The 25962-nt window shown below is 44.1% G+C and overlaps 1 protein-coding gene across 1 annotated transcript in view; it reads right to left on the bottom strand.

The window, feature by feature from the left end:
* The window catches only part of HDGFL3 (HDGF like 3), a 91646-nt gene that overhangs the window by 3363 nt on the left and 62321 nt on the right, over window positions 1-25962 (bottom strand). The window contains exons 5-7 of the mRNA XM_068275350.1: window positions 19842-20003; window positions 6030-6173; window positions 224-307 (exon numbers count right to left, since the gene is read on the bottom strand). Coding sequence (XP_068131451.1) covers window positions 254-307; window positions 6030-6173; window positions 19842-20003 — 360 coding nt within the window. The 3' untranslated portion in view covers window positions 224-253. The remainder of the gene's footprint in view (window positions 1-223; window positions 308-6029; window positions 6174-19841; window positions 20004-25962) is intronic.

The following is a 25962-nucleotide window of genomic DNA, read 5'->3' as shown; positions in this document are numbered from 1 at the left end:
TCCATAAAATCAGTAATATGGGGACTGTAACAGCCAATGTGTGCAGCACAATATAAACAGCTGGGAATCCAATCGTTTACCAGTCAGAACATGAATTTTCAGCTGGAGGTAGAAATTCAGGAAGCAGTACGGTTCTCTATCTGTCTGCATTATATAACATCATCCTGGTACAGAATATGCAGCAGCATCTTGCTTCATGTTACACAGATAATTGTATGCTCACCAAATCTTGCCTGTGTGCCACTAAGATCTATTATTTCTCTTTAGCATCTGTGCCTTTCTTACGGGCCCCTCTTGCATACACATTCTGCAGGAAAATCACAGAACACCCAAATAAAGCCTTTTCTTCAAGCAGACATTGATTTGAAAGTTTCAGCATAACAAAAATGGGTATTTTTTGTGGGGTTTAGCAGCCTCACATACAAGCTGAGAAATAAATCTTAAAGTAGACCTGAGGGGAAAAAATGTTAACATTTATACTTACCTCAATGATATATAAGCTCTGCACACACCTCCAGGCTCCTTATTGTGTCTGGCCTTGCCTCCGCCTTGCCACTATAACCCCTATAACGGAGGGGGCTGACACAATAAGGAGGCCGGAGGTAACTTCAGGGTTTATGTATCATCAAGGCAAGTATAACTTTGAAAAATACTTCCCCTCAAGTACACGTAAAACCACTTGTTTATCCTCCTGCTTTAATAATGCATTTGTAGCAATGAGATTTGATAACCATGATAGGCTGCAGTCAGTAGAGAGGCATAGCTACAGCAGGCCAGGCAACTGGAATCATACCCACTGCATCCGTCACATGATCTGAGGGGGCGTGGTTTTGACTGCCTGGAAAAGGGAGTGACAAGGCTGCAGTCAGTTGTGAGAAGGAAAGCAGCCATTGAGAATCAGTGGGCCTGGAATCTTTTTCATTTTATAACATAAAAATGTTACTCTTTATTTAAAGAGAATCTGTACTCTGAAATTCTTACAATAAAAAGCATACCATTCTATTCATTATGTGCTCCTGGTCCCCTCTGTGCTGTTTCTGCCATTCTCTGCTGCAAACCTGGCTTGTAATTGCCAGTTTTAGGCAGTGTTTACAAACAAACTAACCAGCTTCTAATAGGCTCAGCTAAGCAGAGTGTGTTAGTCACACAGAGCCTGCAGGGGGTGTGTACAGCTTCTAGCTAATCACAAGCAGCCCTGCACATTCCAGTCTGACTGCCTCAGCCTGACTGTGCCGACTATAGAGAGAAGATTAGATCATATAACAGAGATAACACAGCTACTGTGCAATTAGGAAAAGCTGCAGTAAGCCAGACCACATTAGAAAAGGCATAGGAACTTATAGCATAGAAGAAATAAAGATAAACAATTTGTTACAGAGTCTCTTTAAATAAACATGTTTGGATTACGTGGGGTTACATTCTGACATAACATACAATAAAACATATTATTGCTCATATAATTATACTGCCTGACTTAATTCCAAAGTAATTTCATTCATCTAGGTAAAAATCACTATTACCCTCCAGCTCGCAGTACAGCAAGAAATAGAAGGAGCCATGTTCCATGGTGATGACATATACAGACAGAGCTGTACAATAAGTAAAGCATATCATTTGCTGCTTACAGTCAGTGTAGCTGCCACACACAACTGCACTTTTTAGATAAAAAAACCCCCCACACAATGAGAGTACAGAACAGCATGGTTACATGATATGGCTCCAGGAAACAAGGACAAATGGGCGCCAAATGCGGTCGTAGAATATCAGTAAATTTGGTGTGGTTGGCTTTGGCCGGCCCCACACTGCTGGCGCTTAAATTGTCCATTTCAAGTGAAACTATGTCTTATTAATCATTTTAGGTGCTTGGAACGTTAATCAGAGATATTTTCTTAATCATTAAATAAGTGTAAAAAAACTATTAGAGAAGAAGAATTTGACTGCAATTCTTCTTTAAATGCTACCACTAGCATATACATAATTAAAACAAGAGCCTGAACTTGGGCTTTTATTAACCATAAGGGCCCGTTTCCACTGTTGCGACGCGATTTCGCCGGCATCCCGACGCTTGTAAAAACGCATGCGGATGCGTTTCCGCATGCGTTTTTACCCGCGATTTCGCGTGCGATTTTTAACCATGACTCTGCCAGGGCAAAATAACATTGAAAAAGGTGCGAAATCGCACGCGAATCGCGGGTAAAAACGCATGTAAAAAACGCATGCGTTTTTCCTATTAAATACATTAGCGGCGATTCGCATGGATTTCCGACGCAGGCGAATTCTGTGGATCCCGTCGTGCAGATTTGGCCCGCCGCCAAATCGCTCCCGCACGCCGCACATATGGAAACAGCCCGGCCACTTCAATGTACCAAGCGAATCCGCATGTCGGCGCCGCATGCGGATTCGCTATGGTGGAAACGAGCCCTAATGCTGATGCACATACTTAACTACACCCTACCCTTTAAAATAATAGAAACTCTTGTTGATAAAGTCGAATGTAATTAAACAAATGTTTAGGTACAGTATATAAGAGACCTGCAGAGAGTAGAACATTGTAGCTTTCCAGCTTCTGCGCACTCTGCAATACCCCTCACCCCAGTGCAGAGGGTCACCACTCCCCATATACAATGGATCCAGCCAACCTCTCTTCCCCTGTGCAGGCCATGTACAGCTCAGCACATATGACTGGACATAGCTACCTGATCTGGTTGGTGTTCTCCCCCTAAAGGACATCCGAAGTGAAAATAAACTGATGAGATATCAAACATTAGTACCTATCCTCCTTCCCCTAAAAATTACTTTTTTAGATATCCCACAGTTTTAACCTGAGGGATAGCTTTATGCAACACGTCATGGTGGTTCAATTCTGAGGGGGACTTACGCTGCTGCACATAAGATACAGGTCATTGTAAATGACACTTACAGTATAATTGCCAGGCATGTACAATAGCAAAAGCTAAAGGCTAGAAGTTTCTTCTTTGTTGTGATAAAACAACTTACTGTAGAATAATTGCAAATGTGAACACAATGACTGAAAGGTTATGGTGCAAATAATGTGCTGTTCATGTTACAGCTGAAGTGTTCTTCACTGCTGATTACACAGCTAAGTCTAGAGGAGACCAGGCTCACTGATTACTTTTAAATTGTTTGCCTTTTTCATGTTCTTCTCTCTGAACAGTCCAATCCATTATGATACAATGAGGGCCACCAGGCTGAATACCAATACAATGCCACAGCTTATACTGTGCATGTTATTCATATGGGATGTATAATCAGCTGGGGCCGAGGATTCTGAGGGCCCTGTCTCTGGCATAAGCAAAGCTACAGAGGTAGTAGCACTGTTATTGAGGGAATAGCCTCCAAGCAGCTCTTGTTTTGTGTTCCTGCTTTCTTTCCTCCTACTAAGCACACCATGCCTCACATTTGGGAAGATCATCATTGAACACACTTTATAGTGCGCAGTATAGATTAGGTATTCACATCTGTTGTCACTTCACCTGCACATCCTAATGCATTAGCAGCTTGGGATCTACTTAGAAGTACCACAGTAGCATAAGACCCAACACAATCTTCCAAAACGGAACAAGGTAAATTCAAATCAGGATTTTAAGTGAATATAAGCAGTGTATAGAAGCAAAGTGCTTGACAGAATAACTGTTTTGTGTGACTAATGTGATTGGAGCTGCACTACAATTTGTTTTTTCTACCTATTTGATTTTGATTGGTGGGTCAATTAGGGGTGACCATGGGACACAAAAGTACAATACCAGACTACATTTCCCAGAATCCCTTCCTTACAGTACAAACCATGTGGGACTTTGTAGTTCATAGGAGTTAGTGTGAGCAATTGTAGGATCTCAACTATGCAATAATAAAATAACAAGCAGAAGTCTCAACCCTGTCTTTAAAGGTACACACACAAAGAATTTGGCAATTTACAAGTTAATTTGCTAAGGTGGTAGTTATAATTTTCTATGATTGGCGTGGTGACTTTCAGAGCTTTCCTTTTTCGATTTTACTGGGGAATAAATCATTCCTTTTCCTGAACCTGTAGTCCAAGGTTTCATTAGCATTGTGTATATTTAGAGTAAATATTCTGCGGTAAATTTTTGCCATATATCTAGTAATCTTGATGTGACTCCCATTTTTACTTGTTATGCTGCACATCTTTACTGGATTTCATACATGATTAAATTCTCCCTCTAGTGATCCTCTATGTGTCACACACCCCTTGCAGAACTTCCATTGAAGTAATACTGATTACAGTAGTAGCATGTTGCACTGTTTTCTGTCAGTCTGGGCAGATTAATAGATGTGAACTGACAGAAAGGAAAACTTGAGCACAGTCAGCCTCTGTAAGCAAGAAGCAAATATGGCTGCAACCAGCATATTTATATTTCCTCCCTGTACATGGTAACACACTTAAGCAAGATTATTTACAGCAAACTGCACAAGCTAACACACATTTCCAAGGATATAGTACTAGAAAAGTATTCAAAAATATACACTGTATATTATATATAAACTGTCATTAATTTTACTGTCCAAGTACTAGTTTTACAATCCAATATACTTGTTTTAGTTAGGGAGAGGCTATTATAATGTGACCTTGCAAAAGACAGACTGCACCTGAGTAACACTTATCTGGTTACATAAAATGTCTATGTAGTAAGACTAACAAAAACAATATTGCAGATTTATCATCTTGCACCTAATAGGTAGTTATACAGGTGTTGTAAGTGATTCACAGTGGCTCCAGAGCATTGTTTCTCCATATTATGCTGGTACTAGCTGGTGGCCCGTGCTACATAGCGCAGGGCAGGAGTGCCATTCCGCCACATGCACATGTGCACCATCCTATCAGCGGCACTTCCAACCAGAGCAGAGCAGGAAGGGAAGTGTGTGGGGTGGACAGACACCGAACCTCCACCAATCAAAGCGGGGTGGAGCGTGTGTGGGCTGGAAGGACACATACAGTACACACAGTGGCCGGGCTGGAAGGACACCTACAGTACACACAGTGGCCGGCTTGGAAAATATTATTATAGATGTATTAATGTTTTGAAAGCTTATATTAAGTACCAAGCCAAAGCAAACATTTGGGTTGTTAAGGAGTCCTTCAGAATTAGGGCTTTACTTAAGCAACTTTATTGGTCTGCCAACATATAACCCACAGTTGTTGACTCTTTCTTGCAAGCTTTGGAGGATACAGAAGCTTGTGCATGTAAAATTCAGTTTGATATGCTTCTGATCCAGTTCTCTAGCATGCCTGAGGAAGAAACGTCAAGTTTTGAAAGCTTGTAATGTACAATTTGTCATTACAGGTATTACCCAATTCAGAGTTTGTGGGTTTTGATGTCAGCAGATCTGCTCTATCACTGGACCATATCTCATTCATTTTATTGAATAGCTGATGTTTTCAAGAGACTAAAACTCCTGCAGTAAGACCATCCCTCAGCTGTGTTATCTTCTGCTAAGGGATGTATGGTGGAGGGGAAGCTCACCGCCCCTCCTAATCAGGACACAGGAGTGTGGGATCACTGCCACACCACCCTCCTGCCTATCCTTGAGGGATAACAAGTATCAGTGGTGATAAAGTGCCCATTGTGAGTGCCTTGAAATTAAAGGTAGAGGAAGTTTAAATCATTTAGCCATACCATATATAAAAAAGGAAGGGGAAGTTTAATGAAGAGTTGGACAGGGGCTTTAATAATCTAGAAGATTTTTCATGAAAAATATGTCAAAACTGGAGACTTTACTCAAACCAAACAAACCAATTAATCTAATTGAAACCTTTGTATACATTCTCTACATCTGCTCCAAATTTCATAGATCAGAGTTTCCTTAGAGTTGCTGCACACCATTGCTTTGTGGACGTTCAAAAAATAAATCCAATAGCATGAGGTTGGAGGTTGGCTGACCCACAACACTTAGATTCCTAGTTCTGCCTGTTCTGCGAGATAAATTACGTTTTGTCCTGAACTACCCTATTAGTAGTAGTCTTTTATAGAACAGTACTAACGCAGTCATACCCCTGCACTGCTTTTCTGCACATCTGAGGCATTTCTTGTGTCATTGTCCACATCACCAGCCTCTGATCCACTCTTATTCTCTTCATCTTTGCTGTCTTTTTCTGCTTCATCAACCGAAGATTTCCGAGAAAGCTTAGAAGGTTTCTGAAGAGGTGACAGAATGGGAAAACATATTAGACAGTTTACTAGATTATATACATATAAAACACATCTGTCTATAAAATTCACAGCATGTAAATAATTTAATGATCATTCAAATGTACAGATTCACAGCAGGAAAAGCTGAGATGATGTCAGCAGACCATGAACTCAGATAAAGAACTCTTGAAACACAAAAAACATTAATTGATACAAGTTATCGGTGGAAAGTAAAAACTCCCCTTTTACATCGAATGTGCTGCAGAATATAGTCATGCAGGAAAATAGACCCAGATGGATTACTGTAATTCTGTTCTAGGGGAAGTCTGTAAAAGGGAGCATATATTGTTCTCACAGAGTGTGTTCCTCGGTCTCAGGCTGTGACACCTTACTAGCAAAAGTAAACAGTGACATCTTACAAGCAAATGTACTAGACCTGCTTTAGCCATAAAGGGCATAATACCACAGATAAAAACTAAAATACTCTTTACTGTATTACATTTTTACAGTTAATGGGGCAGTCTTTATCTGCAGTGCTAGTTTTTTAAGAAATTTCAGTTCTGCTTCAAATACACACAGGAACCTGCAGCTTTATCCCACATACACTTCACTATAAGTCACTGAGGCCACCTTATTTATCAATAGTATAATATAGTGAGTGCCCCAGGTTTAAAGTGAAACTCCGCTTTTATTGCAAATTGCTACATTTATCACGGTTCTGCTAGACTTTTCGTAATGTAATACTATTAAAAAGTATTTATCCATTTGCAGCTTCTTAAAAATTTTCAGAACAGACTAAAGCTGAAGTTCATGTTCTCTGCAAGTCTGTCCTCTTTTTGTCGAGTAGGGCTGCCTAGAGACCTTGCTGCCCAAGTAACTGACTGCACAGAGGCAGAGCATGTTGTTCAATTTTAACACCAGGAATTGACTGGCAGCAGACCTGCTTATTCTCATACCACAGTCTTCATTAGGAACCGTGTTAACCACTTCAGGACTATAGGCTTACACACCCCCTAATGACCAGGCTATTTTTTTTACAATTCAAGCAACTGCAGCTTTGAGGGCTTGTTGCAGGGCCGTACAGCTGTGCACATAAGTGATCCCCCCCCCCTTTTCTGCCCTCCAACAGAGCATTCTGTTGGTGGGTTCTGATCGCCGCTGCAATGTTTATTTATTTATACCCCACCAGGATGGGGTTTAGGGTTAGGCACTACCGGGGGATTTTAGGGTTAGGCACAACCAGGGGGCGTATTAAAGTTAGGGGAGGGTTCTGTGTGAGAGTAGGGTTAGGTTTAGCAATAGTAAAATATCGGTACATAATACTGATATTCTACTATGGATATTTAGTAGTAGAATATCGCTAATTTTAACGAGATTCTACTATGTGCAAACCCGGCGCCCTTGCCCTTTTTTTCCACATGCCTTTATGACATGTAAGCCTGTCTATGTATGGGTGCTGAAGTGTGGTGATGGGGAAATTCAGGTTTCTGAATTTCAATAACCTGAATTCAAATACCAACACTAAGTACTCTGCTCTGATCTCACAGGAAACTAAATCTGATCTCACAGGAAACTAAATGTACACTCACACCCCTAAAATGCTTGTGCTGGATACATCTAGCCAGGTTAGAAAAATCTGACAAACTATACATTCACTTTCTATTCTGCTAGATAGTATCTCAACACAGTAACACAGTGAAGATTACAGTTTAACCATTTATGCCTCCAGGACCTAGTACCTACATCCAGAATGCCACGTGCGCGTCCGCGCGCTCCTGCGGCCGGTCGTGTGCTCCCGACCCGCAGTTCGTTAGCCAGGCAATCAGTGAATCGGGCTATGGTGCCCGATCACTGATTCCTCTCCCCCGCAGAAAAAGCGACAGCTTCTCTCGGAAGCTTCACTTTTTCTGGCTTCATGCATCCCTCTAAGCGTATGTTACGCTTAGAGTGACGTCATGTAAACAAACTCATGGCTGCCATCTTGTGGCCAAAAAGTAAAACTACAACTAAATGTAAAAAAAAAATAAAATGCATATATTTACCCCAAACAAATACTATTTACATCCCACGCTCCCAAAAATATCCAAATAAAATGTTTAATATATAAAAAAAAAACATTACAATTAAAAAAAACAAACATGTAAATATTTACCTAAGGGTCTAAACTTTTTAAATATCAATGTAAAGATGAAATAGTTCTATTTTTTTTTTTACTTTTAAACTTGTAAATAGTGATGGATGCAAAACGGAAAAAATGCACCTTTATTTCCAAATAAAATATTGGAGCCATTCATTGTGATAGGGACAGAATTTAAATGGTGTAATAACCGGGACAGATGGGCAAATACAATACATTAGTTTTAATTATGAAGGCATGTATTATTTTAAAACTATAATGGCTGAAAACTGAGAAATAATTTTTTTCCGTTTTTTTCTTTCTTTCTTATTCTTCCTGTTAAAATGCATTTACAGTAAAGTGGCTCTTAGCAAAATGTACCACCCAAAGAAAGCCTAATTGGTGGCGGAAAAAAAACAAGCTATAGATCAATTCATTGTGATAAGTAGTGATAAAGTTATAGGCTAATGAATGGGAGGTGAACATTGCTCGGATGCATAAAGTGAAAACAACTTAAAGAGAACCCGAGGTGGGTTTGAAGAATATTATCTGCATACAGAGGCTGGATCTGCCTATACAGCCCAGCCCCTGTTGCTATCGCAAAACCCCTTAGGTTCCCCTTCACTCTGCAATCCCTCATAAATCACAGCCACGCTGCTGACAAACAGCTTGTCAGAGCTGGCTGTGTTTATCTCTATAGTGTCAGTCTGCTGCTCTCCCCGCCTCCTGCAGAACTCCAGTCCCCGCCTGCATCCCTTCCCTCCCTGCTGATTGGAGGGAAGGGACGGGGGCAGGGACCGGAGCTATGCAGGAGGCGGGGGAGTGTAATGATCGCTGCTGCAGCAGCTATTGCTGGAAGTAGTGCTGCAGCTCAGGCAGTTCTGATGTCTTTCCATGCAAGCTGCATAGGTTTGTCTGTCTTTCCCTGCTGTCAGCTTGTGACTGATTATCATTCACCTGTGTGGGAATCTGCATGTCTGCTCCCATTGGATGACCTCAGTATAAAGATCTGCTTCCTGCAGGGTTTCCTTGGGTTTTCATAGCTTCAGCTTAAGCCAGTCTTGCTGTCGCTTTAGCCCCCGATCGTGTTTCTTGTTATAAAGATACTTTGCTGGTCTTTGCATCATATATTGGTTCATTGCCAATATATATGCATACCAGCACGTTTATTATTTTCCTTGTATTTGTGTTACGTGATACATCAGTGTCGCTGATGTATACGTACACGAACTGTTTATATCCTGTGTGCAGTTAGTCAGCTTTCCAGCACGTTTTGGTAGGTTGCGCGTACCGTGACCACCCGTGCTGAGGTAGTTACCCTGCTCCTGGTTCTGTTTGTGGATTGCGTTCATCTCTGCGAAGAGATAACGAATCCTTCTGAATCCTGTTCTGTTACTGTTTGTGGATTGCGTTCATCTCTGCGAAGAGATAACGAATCCTTCTGAATCCTGTTCTGTTACCGTTTGTGGATTGCGTTCATCTCTGCGAAGAGATAGCGAATCCTTCTGAGTCCTGTTCCCTGTATTACTCCAGTCCTAGTCAGCGTTCCTGCTTATGTCATATATCGGTTCATTGCCGATATATACATATGTTAGTCAGACGTTACAAATAGTTTCATTGATAGCTGTAATTGTAATACGCTAGGAAAACATACTTATTGTATATTTATCTGTGTTACGTTCATCTATCTTAATCCTGCTGTTTTCTGACTGTCCTGTCCTGTCTTTGTGAGGCACGCCATCGCCGCATCGCATTGGCTGCCTCATTCCAGTCTGTCTGGTTTTGGACGCTTGCTGTCGCTAAGTAGCCGCTAGCTAGCAAGCGTTCATTCTGTCTACCTGTCCTGATCTCCTCAGTTCTGGTTTGTGCGCTCAGCGCTACTTTGCGCTGAGACGTTATAACGAAAGCATTGTTTGTGGCTGTCAGATCTGCACCGGCTCTGTGCGCCACAATCTCCTATTGGAGTCAGTCCTCCCCTCCACTATACTAGGGATAGCCTGTTTCCTTGTGCTAGTGTGTGTACCTCCTCCACGTCAGCTCATGCGTTGCATGCTGACTGTGGAGAATACACCACCAAGCGTTACATTATGAAAAACCCCATTACCAATCCCCATTGTGGGGGGGATTCCCAGAAAGTATGACACTGTTAATTATGGTTCCTGTTCCTTTAAGAAATTTGAAGAACTTAGCTCTGAAACAGAAAATGAGTTTTTCTCTGAATGTGCCAGGTTCCTGACCAATCCTGATCTCCAAGCGACTCCTGTTTCAACCTGGGCACTCCAACTAAGTTATATTTTGTTTAAAGGGGAATTATTCCAGTGGGCATTTGATGTTCTCAATCATTCCGATTTGAAAGATAGACCGCTGGAATTTCTAGCGTTTGTGATCCATAACTGGTTGCGCATAGATCCATTGCCTTTTCCTCTTAATGAACTCCTGGCAGCAGGCCAATCAGCTGCTCCTTCAATTGCTTGCAAGAATGAGCAGCAAGCAGAAAGTGTTACTGATAATTTTCCTGCAGCTTTGAATAAATCTCCAAAAACCGCAAGGTCAAAGGCAAAACGCAAACGTTCTAAGAAACGTGTCCAATCTGCAGAATCGTTATCCTTAGCGACTGAGACCTATAATGAGATTCTGCCATTAACAGATAATGAAATGCAATTGTCTTTCAGGGGAGTTAAATGGACTTATGAAACTACTAATGAACTTTCCTCCCTGGCTAGGGAAAATAAAGATTTTTGTTTAAAAGAATTATCTGAGTATGATTATGATGAGATATTACAGAGTATTGAACAAATCAACTTATTTGTGAACCAAGGGAAGTTTGCATACACTACAGTTCAACACTTGCTACAGGTATTGGAGATTCTTAAGAATAAGGAATCTGCCAATCACCTGCTAATTAACCCTATACATGTGCCTGCCACAATCATATCTGCAGACTGTGATCAGCCTAAATGTTTCGCTGTTAAGTATGCATGGGATCCTCCATTCGAGAGGGGAGAGATGGAAGCCCTGGTCTGTGAATGGAAGAATGATTCAAGTTCATTTTGTCAATTTTACAGTGCAAAAAGTGAAATGGTATTGAACGCATGCATTAAGTCAGCCTATAACCTAATAGAGGCTGGTGTGTGTAGGTATGACTGTGTGGCTCCTTTGATTGATGTGTGGGAACTGATTTTGGATGATTTTTATGTGACTCCGAATTCGCAAATTTGGCGTTCTAACCCGCCTGCTTCAGCACCTTTGGCTGATTCAGCAGGTGATTCGGAGCTCTTTTTGTGTGAAATTGAAGTTCCTGCAATTCCACCCTGTACCATGGATAACTCAGTGTTACTTCCCAGTAAAACAGAAGCCACTGATACATTCTTAACCTTGCCCTGCGCAAATTTCTCAGCAGAGAATCCAGAGGTCCTGCTGACTTCCGAGTCCAGCCTAGCCAGTACTCATGACTCTTTGTTTAGTGAAACAGACACCAGAAAAATCTTGCCTGTCTCTGCAAACACTTCTGCAGAAATTACCTGTGTTAATAAAGTTCAACTCCTGTCTGATCCAGCAGATGCCAATAGATGCACTACATCAGTTTCCGAGTCCCAGCAATCCTGTCTAGTAAACTCAGAACCCCAGCATCTGAATTTTCCAATTTTACAAATGAATGGTGATTCAGATGCGCAAACATTGTGTCTTGATCTTCCTGTTTCTACACCTCGCTCTAGTTTCATGAATAGCTCAGAGCATCTGCTATGTGAACCTGAAATCGCAGAATTATTACCTTGTTCAGAAAATCTTCCAGTAAATTTGCCCTGTACCATGAATTGTGCAGTAGATCTCTCAAATGAAACTCAGGTCACAGAATCATTATGCTGTCCAGCAGGTGCTTCCATGGTTTTGCCCTGCAATATGGACTGTTCAGTGATCCTGTCCAGTGAAGCTGTGGTCGCAGAGTCTTATGCTTCACCCAGTACTTTGGATATTTCAAACCCTCTAGCAGAAGGGTCTGAGGCACTGCTTACCTCAGTTGGTGTTGCAGTAATATTCACTTGTCTAGCAGCTGTTTTGGAATTACAGTCTGCTCTAATAAAACTTGGTGAATTTCTGCCCAGCAAAGCAGAAGCCATTGAAATATTGTCCTCGTCAGCAATTGTGTTAGATACCTTGCCCTGTACACAGTCTGATTTAACCAATGTTGAGTCCCTCTCCAGTGTTGTAACAGCCGAGGAACTCCAGCCCTGTCCTCTGAATGTTTCAGAAGTCTTGCCCTGTAACATGGATAATTCTGATTCTCTGGTCAAAATAATAGAAATCTCAGAATTTCAGTCCGGTCTGATGTGTGTTCCTGAAACCCAGCCCTGTATCCTGAAAGATTCTGGTTCTCTGGCCGCTGTGGCAGAGGTTCCAGAGTCCCCTTCCTGTCCAGGGAATTCCTCAGTTTTGCCTAGTCCAGTGGGGGCTGCTGCAATGCTGACTTGTTCTGCAGCGCCTCATGAGCTCCAATCCAGTGTATTAGATGAGTCTCTGTCCAGTCCAGAGGTAGTTGTGGAGTCCCTATCTGGTTCAGTGCATAGATCAGAAGATTTGTCCTGTCTTGTTAGTGCCCCTGAATCTGATTTGTTACTGACTTTGCTGGAATCAGCGACATCTAAGTCTGATCCTGCATTCTCGTGTAAAAATCCAGTAGTTGCGAAGTCTAGTCATGATGATTTTTTTTTGGCCAGTCCTGGTTTTGGTCCTGTCTTGGCTGACCCTGAGGCTCACAGTTCCTTGACATGCCCAGAGGTTTCTCTTGTGCCAGTGTGCCCAGATGTTCTTTGTGTGCCAGAATGCCCAAGTGTGTTTAAGGTGTTAGCGTGCTCTGATGCTTCCTTAGTGGGAACATGTTCTGATGTTGCCAGTCTGCCTGCATGCCCAGAGATGGTTCTGGTCCCTGAAAGCCCTGATATTGATGTTTGTCCTTGTGGCCCTGACTCGGGAATTGCCCTAGGTTCCATAGGGGTTCTTGATAGTTCTCCATGTGAGCCTAAGGGGCATTCTGACCTATGGGGATCTCTTTGGAGCTTCAAGGTGTTCTGGGAGGTCTCTGAGAAAACTTGTCCTGGTGCCTTGGACTGGTTCAACAGTGGGTTTTGTGTTGGTAAAGACAGTACCGGTGGGCATTGCAAAGGCTTTGGCGTTTCTGAACGGTTCCTGGAAGGCGGTGGGTATCGCTCAGGGAGTTTCGGAGGGCTTTCTTCTGGAAATCATGGTTCTGATGGGTGTCACACTGGGGCTTGTAGTACTGATGGGCATGGTTCTGTGGGTTCTGGTTCTGATGGGTCCAGTCTTGTGGGGACTGATTCTGGAATTCGGTCTTGCCGGGCTGTCCCGGTCATCATGAATTATCAGTCAGACTGTTTTGTTGGAAATTTCAGTTTTGAAAAGCGTCTGGAATCCGCTTTTAAAGGCGGGGGTACTGTAATGATCGCTGCTGCAGCAGCTATTGCTGGAAGTAGTGCTGCAGCTCAGGCAGTTCTGATGTCTTTCCATGCAAGCTGCATAGGTTTGTCTGTCTTTCCCTGCTGTCAGCTTGTGACTGATTATCATTCACCTGTGTGGGAATCTGCATGTCTGCTCCCATTGGATGACCTCAGTATAAAGATCTGCTTCCTGCAGGGTTTCCTTGGGTTTTCATAGCTTCAGCTTAAGCCAGTCTTGCTGTCGCTTTAGCCCCCGATCGTGTTTCTTGTTATAAAGATACTTTGCTGGTCTTTGCATCATATATTGGTTCATTGCCAATATATATGCATACCAGCACGTTTATTATTTTCCTTGTATTTGTGTTACGTGATACATCAGTGTCGCTGATGTATACGTACACGAACTGTTTATATCCTGTGTGCAGTTAGTCAGCTTTCCAGCACGTTTTGGTAGGTTGCGCGTACCGTGACCACCCGTGCTGAGGTAGTTACCCTGCTCCTGGTTCTGTTTGTGGATTGCGTTCATCTCTGCGAAGAGATAACGAATCCTTCTGAATCCTGTTCTGTTACTGTTTGTGGATTGCGTTCATCTCTGCGAAGAGATAACGAATCCTTCTGAATCCTGTTCTGTTACCGTTTGTGGATTGCGTTCATCTCTGCGAAGAGATAGCGAATCCTTCTGAGTCCTGTTCCCTGTATTACTCCAGTCCTAGTCAGCGTTCCTGCTTATGTCATATATCGGTTCATTGCCGATATATACATATGTTAGTCAGACGTTACAAATAGTTTCATTGATAGCTGTAATTGTAATACGCTAGGAAAACATACTTATTGTATATTTATCTGTGTTACGTTCATCTATCTTAATCCTGCTGTTTTCTGACTGTCCTGTCCTGTCTTTGTGAGGCACGCCATCGCCGCATCGCATTGGCTGCCTCATTCCAGTCTGTCTGGTTTTGGACGCTTGCTGTCGCTAAGTAGCCGCTAGCTAGCAAGCGTTCATTCTGTCTACCTGTCCTGATCTCCTCAGTTCTGGTTTGTGCGCTCAGCGCTACTTTGCGCTGAGACGTTATAACGAAAGCATTGTTTGTGGCTGTCAGATCTGCACCGGCTCTGTGCGCCACAATCTCCTATTGGAGTCAGTCCTCCCCTCCACTATACTAGGGATAGCCTGTTTCCTTGTGCTAGTGTGTGTACCTCCTCCACGTCAGCTCATGCGTTGCATGCTGACTGTGGAGAATACACCACCAAGCGTTACATTATGAAAAACCCCATTACCAATCCCCATTGTGGGGGGGATTCCCAGAAAGTATGACACTGTTAATTATGGTTCCTGTTCCTTTAAGAAATTTGAAGAACTTAGCTCTGAAACAGAAAATGAGTTTTTCTCTGAATGTGCCAGGTTCCTGACCAATCCTGATCTCCAAGCGACTCCTGTTTCAACCTGGGCACTCCAACTAAGTTATATTTTGTTTAAAGGGGAATTATTCCAGTGGGCATTTGATGTTCTCAATCATTCCGATTTGAAAGATAGACCGCTGGAATTTCTAGCGTTTGTGATCCATAACTGGTTGCGCATAGATCCATTGCCTTTTCCTCTTAATGAACTCCTGGCAGCAGGCCAATCAGCTGCTCCTTCAATTGCTTGCAAGAATGAGCAGCAAGCAGAAAGTGTTACTGATAATTTTCCTGCAGCTTTGAATAAATCTCCAAAAACCGCAAGGTCAAAGGCAAAACGCAAACGTTCTAAGAAACGTGTCCAATCTGCAGAATCGTTATCCTTAGCGACTGAGACCTATAATGAGATTCTGCCATTAACAGATAATGAAATGCAATTGTCTTTCAGGGGAGTTAAATGGACTTATGAAACTACTAATGAACTTTCCTCCCTGGCTAGGGAAAATAAAGATTTTTGTTTAAAAGAATTATCTGAGTATGATTATGATGAGATATTACAGAGTATTGAACAAATCAACTTATTTGTGAACCAAGGGAAGTTTGCATACACTACAGTTCAACACTTGCTACAGGTATTGGAGATTCTTAAGAATAAGGAATCTGCCAATCACCTGCTAATTAACCCTATACATGTGCCTGCCACAATCATATCTGCAGACTGTGATCAGCCTAAATGTTTCGCTGTTAAGTATGCATGGGATCCTCCATTCGAGAGGGGAGAGATGGAAGCCCTGGTCTGTGAATGGAAGAATGATTCAAGTTCATTTTGTCAATTTTACAGTGCAAAAAGTGAAATGGTATTGAACGCATGCATTAAGTCAGCCTATAACCTAATAGAGGCTGGTGTGTGTAGGTATGACTGTGTGGCTCCTTTGATTGATGTGTGGGAACTGATTTTGGATGATTTTTATGTGACTCCGAATTCGCAAATTTGGCGTTCTGACCCGCCTGCTTCAGCACCTTTGGCTGATTCAGCAGGTGATTCGGAGCTCTTTTTGTGTGAAATTGAAGTTCCTGCAATTCCACCCTGTACCATGGATAACTCAGTGTTACTTCCCAGTAAAACAGAAGCCACTGATACATTCTTAACCTTGCCCTGCGCAAATTTCTCAGCAGAGAATCCAGAGGTCCTGCTGACTTCCGAGTCCAGCCTAGCCAGTACTCATGACTCTTTGTTTAGTGAAACAGACACCAGAAAAATCTTGCCTGTCTCTGCAAACACTTCTGCAGAAATTACCTGTGTTAATAAAGTTCAACTCCTGTCTGATCCAGCAGATGCCAATAGATGCACTACATCAGTTTCCGAGTCCCAGCAATCCTGTCTAGTAAACTCAGAACCCCAGCATCTGAATTTTCCAATTTTACAAATGAATGGTGATTCAGATGCGCAAACATTGTGTCTTGATCTTCCTGTTTCTACACCTCGCTCTAGTTTCATGAATAGCTCAGAGCATCTGCTATGTGAACCTGAAATCGCAGAATTATTACCTTGTTCAGAAAATCTTCCAGTAAATTTGCCCTGTACCATGAATTGTGCAGTAGATCTCTCAAATGAAACTCAGGTCACAGAATCATTATGCTGTCCAGCAGGTGCTTCCATGGTTTTGCCCTGCAATATGGACTGTTCAGTGATCCTGTCCAGTGAAGCTGTGGTCGCAGAGTCTTATGCTTCACCCAGTACTTTGGATATTTCAAACCCTCTAGCAGAAGGGTCTGAGGCACTGCTTACCTCAGTTGGTGTTGCAGTAATATTCACTTGTCTAGCAGCTGTTTTGGAATTACAGTCTGCTCTAATAAAACTTGGTGAATTTCTGCCCAGCAAAGCAGAAGCCATTGAAATATTGTCCTCGTCAGCAATTGTGTTAGATACCTTGCCCTGTACACAGTCTGATTTAACCAATGTTGAGTCCCTCTCCAGTGTTGTAACAGCCGAGGAACTCCAGCCCTGTCCTCTGAATGTTTCAGAAGTCTTGCCCTGTAACATGGATAATTCTGATTCTCTGGTCAAAATAATAGAAATCTCAGAATTTCAGTCCGGTCTGATGTGTGTTCCTGAAACCCAGCCCTGTATCCTGAAAGATTCTGGTTCTCTGGCCGCTGTGGCAGAGGTTCCAGAGTCCCCTTCCTGTCCAGGGAATTCCTCAGTTTTGCCTAGTCCAGTGGGGGCTGCTGCAATGCTGACTTGTTCTGCAGCGCCTCATGAGCTCCAATCCAGTGTATTAGATGAGTCTCTGTCCAGTCCAGAGGTAGTTGTGGAGTCCCTATCTGGTTCAGTGCATAGATCAGAAGATTTGTCCTGTCTTGTTAGTGCCCCTGAATCTGATTTGTTACTGACTTTGCTGGAATCAGCGACATCTAAGTCTGATCCTGCATTCTCGTGTAAAAATCCAGTAGTTGCGAAGTCTAGTCATGATGATTTTTTTTTGGCCAGTCCTGGTTTTGGTCCTGTCTTGGCTGACCCTGAGGCTCACAGTTCCTTGACATGCCCAGAGGTTTCTCTTGTGCCAGTGTGCCCAGATGTTCTTTGTGTGCCAGAATGCCCAAGTGTGTTTAAGGTGTTAGCGTGCTCTGATGCTTCCTTAGTGGGAACATGTTCTGATGTTGCCAGTCTGCCTGCATGCCCAGAGATGGTTCTGGTCCCTGAAAGCCCTGATATTGATGTTTGTCCTTGTGGCCCTGACTCGGGAATTGCCCTAGGTTCCATAGGGGTTCTTGATAGTTCTCCATGTGAGCCTAAGGGGCATTCTGACCTATGGGGATCTCTTTGGAGCTTCAAGGTGTTCTGGGAGGTCTCTGAGAAAACTTGTCCTGGTGCCTTGGACTGGTTCAACAGTGGGTTTTGTGTTGGTAAAGACAGTACCGGTGGGCATTGCAAAGGCTTTGGCGTTTCTGAACGGTTCCTGGAAGGCGGTGGGTATCGCTCAGGGAGTTTCGGAGGGCTTTCTTCTGGAAATCATGGTTCTGATGGGTGTCACACTGGGGCTTGTAGTACTGATGGGCATGGTTCTGTGGGTTCTGGTTCTGATGGGTCCAGTCTTGTGGGGACTGATTCTGGAATTCGGTCTTGCCGGGCTGTCCCGGTCATCATGAATTATCAGTCAGACTGTTTTGTTGGAAATTTCAGTTTTGAAAAGCGTCTGGAATCCGCTTTTAAAGGCGGGGGTACTGTAATGATCGCTGCTGCAGCAGCTATTGCTGGAAGTAGTGCTGCAGCTCAGGCAGTTCTGATGTCTTTCCATGCAAGCTGCATAGGTTTGTCTGTCTTTCCCTGCTGTCAGCTTGTGACTGATTATCATTCACCTGTGTGGGAATCTGCATGTCTGCTCCCATTGGATGACCTCAGTATAAAGATCTGCTTCCTGCAGGGTTTCCTTGGGTTTTCATAGCTTCAGCTTAAGCCAGTCTTGCTGTCGCTTTAGCCCCCGATCGTGTTTCTTGTTATAAAGATACTTTGCTGGTCTTTGCATCATATATTGGTTCATTGCCAATATATATGCATACCAGCACGTTTATTATTTTCCTTGTATTTGTGTTACGTGATACATCAGTGTCGCTGATGTATACGTACACGAACTGTTTATATCCTGTGTGCAGTTAGTCAGCTTTCCAGCACGTTTTGGTAGGTTGCGCGTACCGTGACCACCCGTGCTGAGGTAGTTACCCTGCTCCTGGTTCTGTTTGTGGATTGCGTTCATCTCTGCGAAGAGATAACGAATCCTTCTGAATCCTGTTCTGTTACTGTTTGTGGATTGCGTTCATCTCTGCGAAGAGATAACGAATCCTTCTGAATCCTGTTCTGTTACCGTTTGTGGATTGCGTTCATCTCTGCGAAGAGATAGCGAATCCTTCTGAGTCCTGTTCCCTGTATTACTCCAGTCCTAGTCAGCGTTCCTGCTTATGTCATATATCGGTTCATTGCCGATATATACATATGTTAGTCAGACGTTACAAATAGTTTCATTGATAGCTGTAATTGTAATACGCTAGGAAAACATACTTATTGTATATTTATCTGTGTTACGTTCATCTATCTTAATCCTGCTGTTTTCTGACTGTCCTGTCCTGTCTTTGTGAGGCACGCCATCGCCGCATCGCATTGGCTGCCTCATTCCAGTCTGTCTGGTTTTGGACGCTTGCTGTCGCTAAGTAGCCGCTAGCTAGCAAGCGTTCATTCTGTCTACCTGTCCTGATCTCCTCAGTTCTGGTTTGTGCGCTCAGCGCTACTTTGCGCTGAGACGTTATAACGAAAGCATTGTTTGTGGCTGTCAGATCTGCACCGGCTCTGTGCGCCACAATCTCCTATTGGAGTCAGTCCTCCCCTCCACTATACTAGGGATAGCCTGTTTCCTTGTGCTAGTGTGTGTACCTCCTCCACGTCAGCTCATGCGTTGCATGCTGACTGTGGAGAATACACCACCAAGCGTTACAGGGAGCAGCTGAGACTGACACTACAGATGTAAACACAGCCTCACAGCACGGCTGTGATTTATGAGGGATTGCAGAGTGCAGGAGGACCTTAGTGGGGTTTGGGATAGCAACAGAGGCTGGGCTGTATAGGCAGATCCAGCCTCTGTATGCAGATAACATTCTTTAAACACACCTCGGGTTCTCTTGAAGGCTGAACTGGTTAAAGGAAACATAAAGTACCTTTGAGGCGTAGGACTTCTTTCTCTTGGAAGCTGCTTTCTCATTCTTCCTCTTGGCTTTCCCATCTTCCTCCACCTGGTCTCCCTCTTCTTCTTCACTACTGCCCTCCGCAGCATTACCGCCTTCACCCTCAGTTTCTGAGGAGCTCTGTTGCTGCATTGCCTGAAATACATCACAGGAATAACTGATACTGCACATTACAATCCAGAAGTAAATAATAATTTAGCGGCAATTTGTGGCTTTTGGACATGTAAAGCTCTCTCCAATCTGTTTAGAGGCCATGTTACCTTCTGGCATCACTTCTACTGCCACAAATTATATGTTGTAAAGGTCTAAATTCTAATGCCTGAAGCTGCTAGAAAATACAGTCTGCCTAAACTGTCATATCCTCAGTGAAATTGTATTGTGCTTCTTATTTAGAACAATAATAATGGTAATAGCTTTAGAAGCACATTAGCTCCATATTTGCAGGAACAGCTACTAATTTTATAAGCATGATTCTTCCCGTATCCAAATACTGCTGTACCTCAGTAATAATATCTGAAAGATGGCTGAGAGCTAACATTATAAATCTAGGAGTGTTTCAGCGCCATGCCATTAACTCACAAACCAACAGAATAATTTTCAGCTTTCACACAAAAAGCTTTTCAGTTTCTACTGACAAACACACCGAACTCCAACAGCAATAAATGGAAGAGTGTCTCCCACGGGATCATTACCGGTACAGCTAAAGCAATTCTAAAGCACACCTGGCGGGCATGTTCATTCCTCATAGTGCACACTTTTTAATAAACATTATTTGCAGTTTTCAGAATTAAAATTGGTAACATTTTCATGGATTTTTAAATCGACTTTAATGGTAATATCCAGGCTAGATAAAAAAAAAAAAAGATCTACTTACCCAAGGCTTCTTCCGGCCCCTGGCAGCCGTTATGTATAACGCCACAGCTCCACTCTCAGCGCCGCTGTCAATCATGTCCACGTTATCCGGAGTGTACTGTGCAGCGGAGCTGCAGTGTGTGACATAGCGGCTGCCAGGTACTGGAGGAAGCCCCAGGCAAGTAGATCTTATTTTTTATCATGCCTGGACAATCCCTTTAAGGCACAATCCACTACACCATCTCAGAACATAATGGCACAAATGCTGGGCCATACTTTCTTCAGTAGCTAAATAGCACCAGTATTAACTGCATAAACAGTGGCATAGCAATAGGAGGTGTAGCGACCTCACCAGGACCTCTGGAGCAGAGGGGCATAGTAGGGGCCCTCCTTCAACTGCTTTGTTAGCACTTCTGGTAATAATCACCTCAATATGTGCTTTGATTTTTGTAACCAGTAATAGACTGCCCCCCACACTTATACCCTTCTGACACTGAAGCTGCCCTTGGCCTTGGCATGCTTTGGTGCTCCACATCAATTATTATGTATAGAGTGCATGAGGGGGCCAAATGTAAAACTTGCACTGGGGCCCCTCTGGTACTGTGCATAAATAATCCTAGCAGAATGCTAGATGTGGCCCCATAAACTAAAGAACCACCTGCACTGTATGTATAACAATGGGACTGGTGGTAAAGCTGCACACTGAGAAAGTACAGCTACTGCAGCAGATTGAAAAAGATGCAAACAAAAATGCAATATTTCAACTACCAGACATTAACAGGGACACTGAAGTTACGCTCTCTAGTCATAGACATTTATCAATACCACAGGACAATTACTTGGCTGCTGAACAAAACAAGGGTAAATGCTCTGCTTGAACTGATCATTTCAAACAAACCAGATATTGTATGAAATGTGAAAATTCAGGAGCACGTGGGAAATAAGTTTTTACCTGGCACATAACAGTCTTAAACAAGGGAACAACTAATATGAATTTTAGAAAGCCAAAATTTGAACACTAAGAACCCTTTTCCAAGGTGCGATCTGAGCCAAACATCTGATCTCAAGCGCTTTCCGGACAATGGGAAAACCGCAGGGCAACAGTGATTAAAGGGGCAGTATGGCGAAAAAATTAAAATATGTGCAAGCATAAACAAATAAGTACGTTTTTTCAAAAGTAAAATGAGCCATACATTACTTTTCTCCTATGTTGCTGTCACTAAGGCCCCGTTCACACTTGCGGTTTTGCAAAAACCGCACCGGATGTCCGGACCGCACCGGAGCCGGATCGGACCTGAACCGTACGGTTCCTGTCCGGATCCGGTCCGGATCCGGTCCGGTTGCATACGGTTTCCGTGCGGTATGAACACGGTTGCGGTCCGGATCCGGATTCTTAAAGAGATAACAACCTGTATAAATACCTGGGGTTCTGGGAGGTCAGCAGAAGCTCTGGGGTCATTGTTGGAGACAGCTGGACGTGTGGAGACCATCCTTGGATACAGAGACAGCAGTTGGGACCATGGATCCAGTCATTTTTTACGCTTATTACCTGGGAATTCTCTCCTTCCTGTTGTTTACCTACTACTATGTGGGGAGAAGGCGTGCTCCTCGCAGGAGATGGTGGGTGCACCCTCTACTAGCCAGGAGGCAGAGGAAGGGAGAGTTCCAGGCCCTCTACCGGGACCTCAGACGACACCCACAGAAGTTCTACAGCTACACTCGGATGTCTATTCCCCTGTAAGTATATAGGCCTAAATACACCAACCCCCACCATTCCTAAACACCCCACCCTCACCCCCACAACACCTCATCCCTGTATACCTAGCTAAACACACCACCCTGACCCCCACACCCCTGTATACCTAGCTATACACTACACCCCCACCCTCCACAACACTCCCAAACCTCTGTAAACACACCTCCCCCATCCTCCACCCAACACCTTGTCCCACAACATACTTTACAGCTTCTTCCTTTACATCTCCTGACAGGTTTGATACCCTTTTGGAGATGGTGAAGGATGACCTTAGGAAGAAGGATACCACGTTCAGGAGAGCAGTCACACCACAAGAACAACTACTCATCACACTGAGGTATGTAAAAACAAATTTTTTTATTGCAAAAACAACCACTTTCCAACATGGAAACATTCTTCCAACATGGAAGACAAAAAAATAACATATCTATGGTATAGCCCGGTCAGTTTTAAGGAACACCAACCACCAACTTTGTGCTGGAAGAGTTGCAGGGCATAGCTGCCCAAGTGTCTTTCGGGGACACCAGTCCCTAATATTAAAGTGCTTCAAAAACCTAACCACTGGCACAGGACCCTCTGAGCCATGGATGAAGGACACAGGTCAGTGAAAAGGCTAGGCCTCTCACCGACCAGTCAAGGTGTCCTTCATCCATGGCTCCAAGGGTCTTGTGCAAGTGATTAGGAACAAGAACAAAGTGAGGAGCAAGAGGAACCGATGGCAGAGGTGCATGACTACAGGTGCAGTGCAACAGGCACAAGGTTGTGACCCAGGTAGTGTCTTTCGGGGACACCAGGCCCTAATAAATTGAAGTGCTTTAAAAACCTAACCACTGGCACATGACCCTCTGAGCCATGGATGAAGGACACAGGGCAGTGAAAAGGCTAGGCCTCTCACCGACCAGTCAAGGTGTCCTTCATCCATGGCTCCAAGGGTCTTGTGCAAGTGGTTAGGAACAAGAACAAAGTGAGGAGCAAGAGGAACCGATGGCAGAGGTGCATGACTACAGGTGCAGTGCAACAGGCACAAGGTTGTGACCCAGGTAGTGTCTTTCGGGGACACCAGGCCCTAAAATTGAAGTGCTTCAAAAACCTAACCACTGGCACATGACCCTCTGAGCCATGGATGAAGGACACAGGGCAGTGAAAAGGCTAGGCCTCTCACCGACCAGTCAAGGTGTCCTTCATCCATGGCTCCAAGGGTCTTGTGCAAGTGGTTAGGAACAAGAACAAAGTGAGGAGCAAGAGGAACCGATGGCAGAGGTGCATGACTACAGGTGCAGTGCAACAGGCACAAGGTTGTGACCCAGGTAGTGTCTTTCGGGGACACCAGGCCCTAATAAATTGAAGTGCTTTAAAAACCTAACCACTGGCACATGACCCTCTGAGCCATGGATGAAGGACACAGGGCAGTGAAAAGGCTAGGCCTCTCACCGACCAGTCAAGGTGTCCTTCATCCATGGCTCCAAGGGTCTTGTGCAAGTGGTTAGGAACAAGAACAAAGTGAGGAGCAAGAGGAACCGATGGCAGAGGTGCATGACTACAGGTGCAGTGCAACAGGCACAAGGTTGTGACCCAGGTAGTGTCTTTCGGGGACACCAGGCCCTAAAATTGAAGTGCTTCAAAAACCTAATCACTGGCACATGACCCTCTGAGCCATGGATGAAGGACACAGGGCAGTGAAAAGGCTAGGCCTCTCACCGACCAGTCAAGGTGTCCTTCATCCATGGCTCCAAGGGTCTTGTGCAAGTGGTTAGGAACAAGAACAAAGTGAGGAGCAAGAGGAACCGATGGCAGAGGTGCATGACTACAGGTGCAGTGCAACAGGCACAAGGTTGTGACCCAGGTAGTGTCTTTCGGGGACACCATGCCCTAAATTATTAGTGCTTCTAAAACCTAACAACTGGCACAGGACCCTCTGAGCCATGGATGAAGGACACAGGTCAGTGAAAAGGCTAGGCCTCTCACCGACCAGTGAAGGTGTCCTTCACCCATGGCTCCAAGGGTCTTGTGCAAGTGATTAGGATCAACAAAGTAAGGAACAAGAGGAATCAAAGGCACAGGTGCATGACTACAGGTGCAGTGCAACAGGCACAAGGTTGTGACCCAGGTAGTGTCTTTCGGGGACACCAGGCCCTAAAATTGAAGTGCTTCAAAAACCTAACCACTGGCACATGACCCTCTGAGCCATGGATGAAGGACACAGGGCAGTGAAAAGGCTAGGCCTCTCACCGACCAGTGAAGGTGTCCTTCACCCATGGCTCCAAGGGTCTTGTGCAAGTGATTAGGATCAACAAAGTAAGGAACAAGAGGAATCAAAGGCACAGGTGCATGACTACAGGTGCAGTGCAACAGGCACAAGGTTGTGACCCAGGTAGTGTCTTTCGGGGACACCAGGCCCTAAAATTGAAGTGCTTCAAAAACCTAACCACTGGCACATGACCCTCTGAGCCATGGATGAAGGACACAGGGCAGTGAAAAGGCTAGGCCTCTCACCGACCAGTGAAGGTGTCCTTCACCCATGGCTCCAAGGGTCTTGTGCAAGTGATTAGGATCAACAAAGTAAGGAACAAGAGGAATCAAAGGCACAGGTGCAGGACTACAGGTGCAGTGCAACAGGCACAAGGTTGTGACCCAGGTAGTGTCTTTCGGGGACACCAGGCCCTAAAATTTAAGTGCTTCAAAAACCTAACCACTGGCACATGACCCTCTGAGCCATGGATGAAGGACACAGGGCAGTGAAAAGGCTAGGCCTCTCACCGACCAGTGAAGGTGTCCTTCACCCATGGCTCCAAGGGTCTTGTGCAAGTGATTAGGATCAACAAAGTAAGGAACAAGAGGAATCAAAGGCACAGGTGCAGGACTACAGGTGCAGTGCAACAGGCACAAGGTTGTGACCCAGGTAGTGTCTTTCGGGGACACCAGGCCCTAAAGTTCAAGTCCAGCAAAACCAAAAGTTAAAAAGCCCTGTGATGGTATCCTTCCTCCGAGGATCGGAGGTATTCAGAGGAGCATGTCCAGGAACAATTTGACTTTTTTTTTCAAATTGTATCGGCACCACTACTAGAAAAGGTGGGAGTTGCTGCCTGGAAATCTGGACTCTCTTGGGTGCTGGTCGTGGATGAGCTGGACCCTGACAGCGGTGGCCCATATTGACTGCCTCTGTAGCCGGTGTACATCTGTGATGATTGCCAGGTGGGCACCGCTGTTGGTTGTGGGGGTCTAAAAATTGGTGGTTGCAATAATGGCGTGTCCATGTGCTGTTTAATCACCTCCAGCAAATTGGAATGGCACGCCATCAGGTTTTGTGAAGGCACCTTTTCAAGATATGGTATTAGAGACATCACAGTGTGAAAACACGGGTGTGCCTGCAATTTCAGTAGTTCCTTGCTTTGTTGATGCATTTGCTGCATCATGTTCTGCAGCTGGCCCACCGACTGATGATGCTGCGCACGCAGTTGGTCGATTTCTCCTCTGTGCATCTCATGC

The sequence above is a fragment of the Hyperolius riggenbachi genome, chromosome 3 (genome assembly GCF_040937935.1).
Source record: "Hyperolius riggenbachi isolate aHypRig1 chromosome 3, aHypRig1.pri, whole genome shotgun sequence".
Taxonomy (NCBI): domain Eukaryota; kingdom Metazoa; phylum Chordata; class Amphibia; order Anura; family Hyperoliidae; genus Hyperolius; species Hyperolius riggenbachi.
The sequence above is the reverse complement of the archived record's forward strand: the minus strand, read 5'-3'. Positions and strand labels throughout refer to the sequence as shown.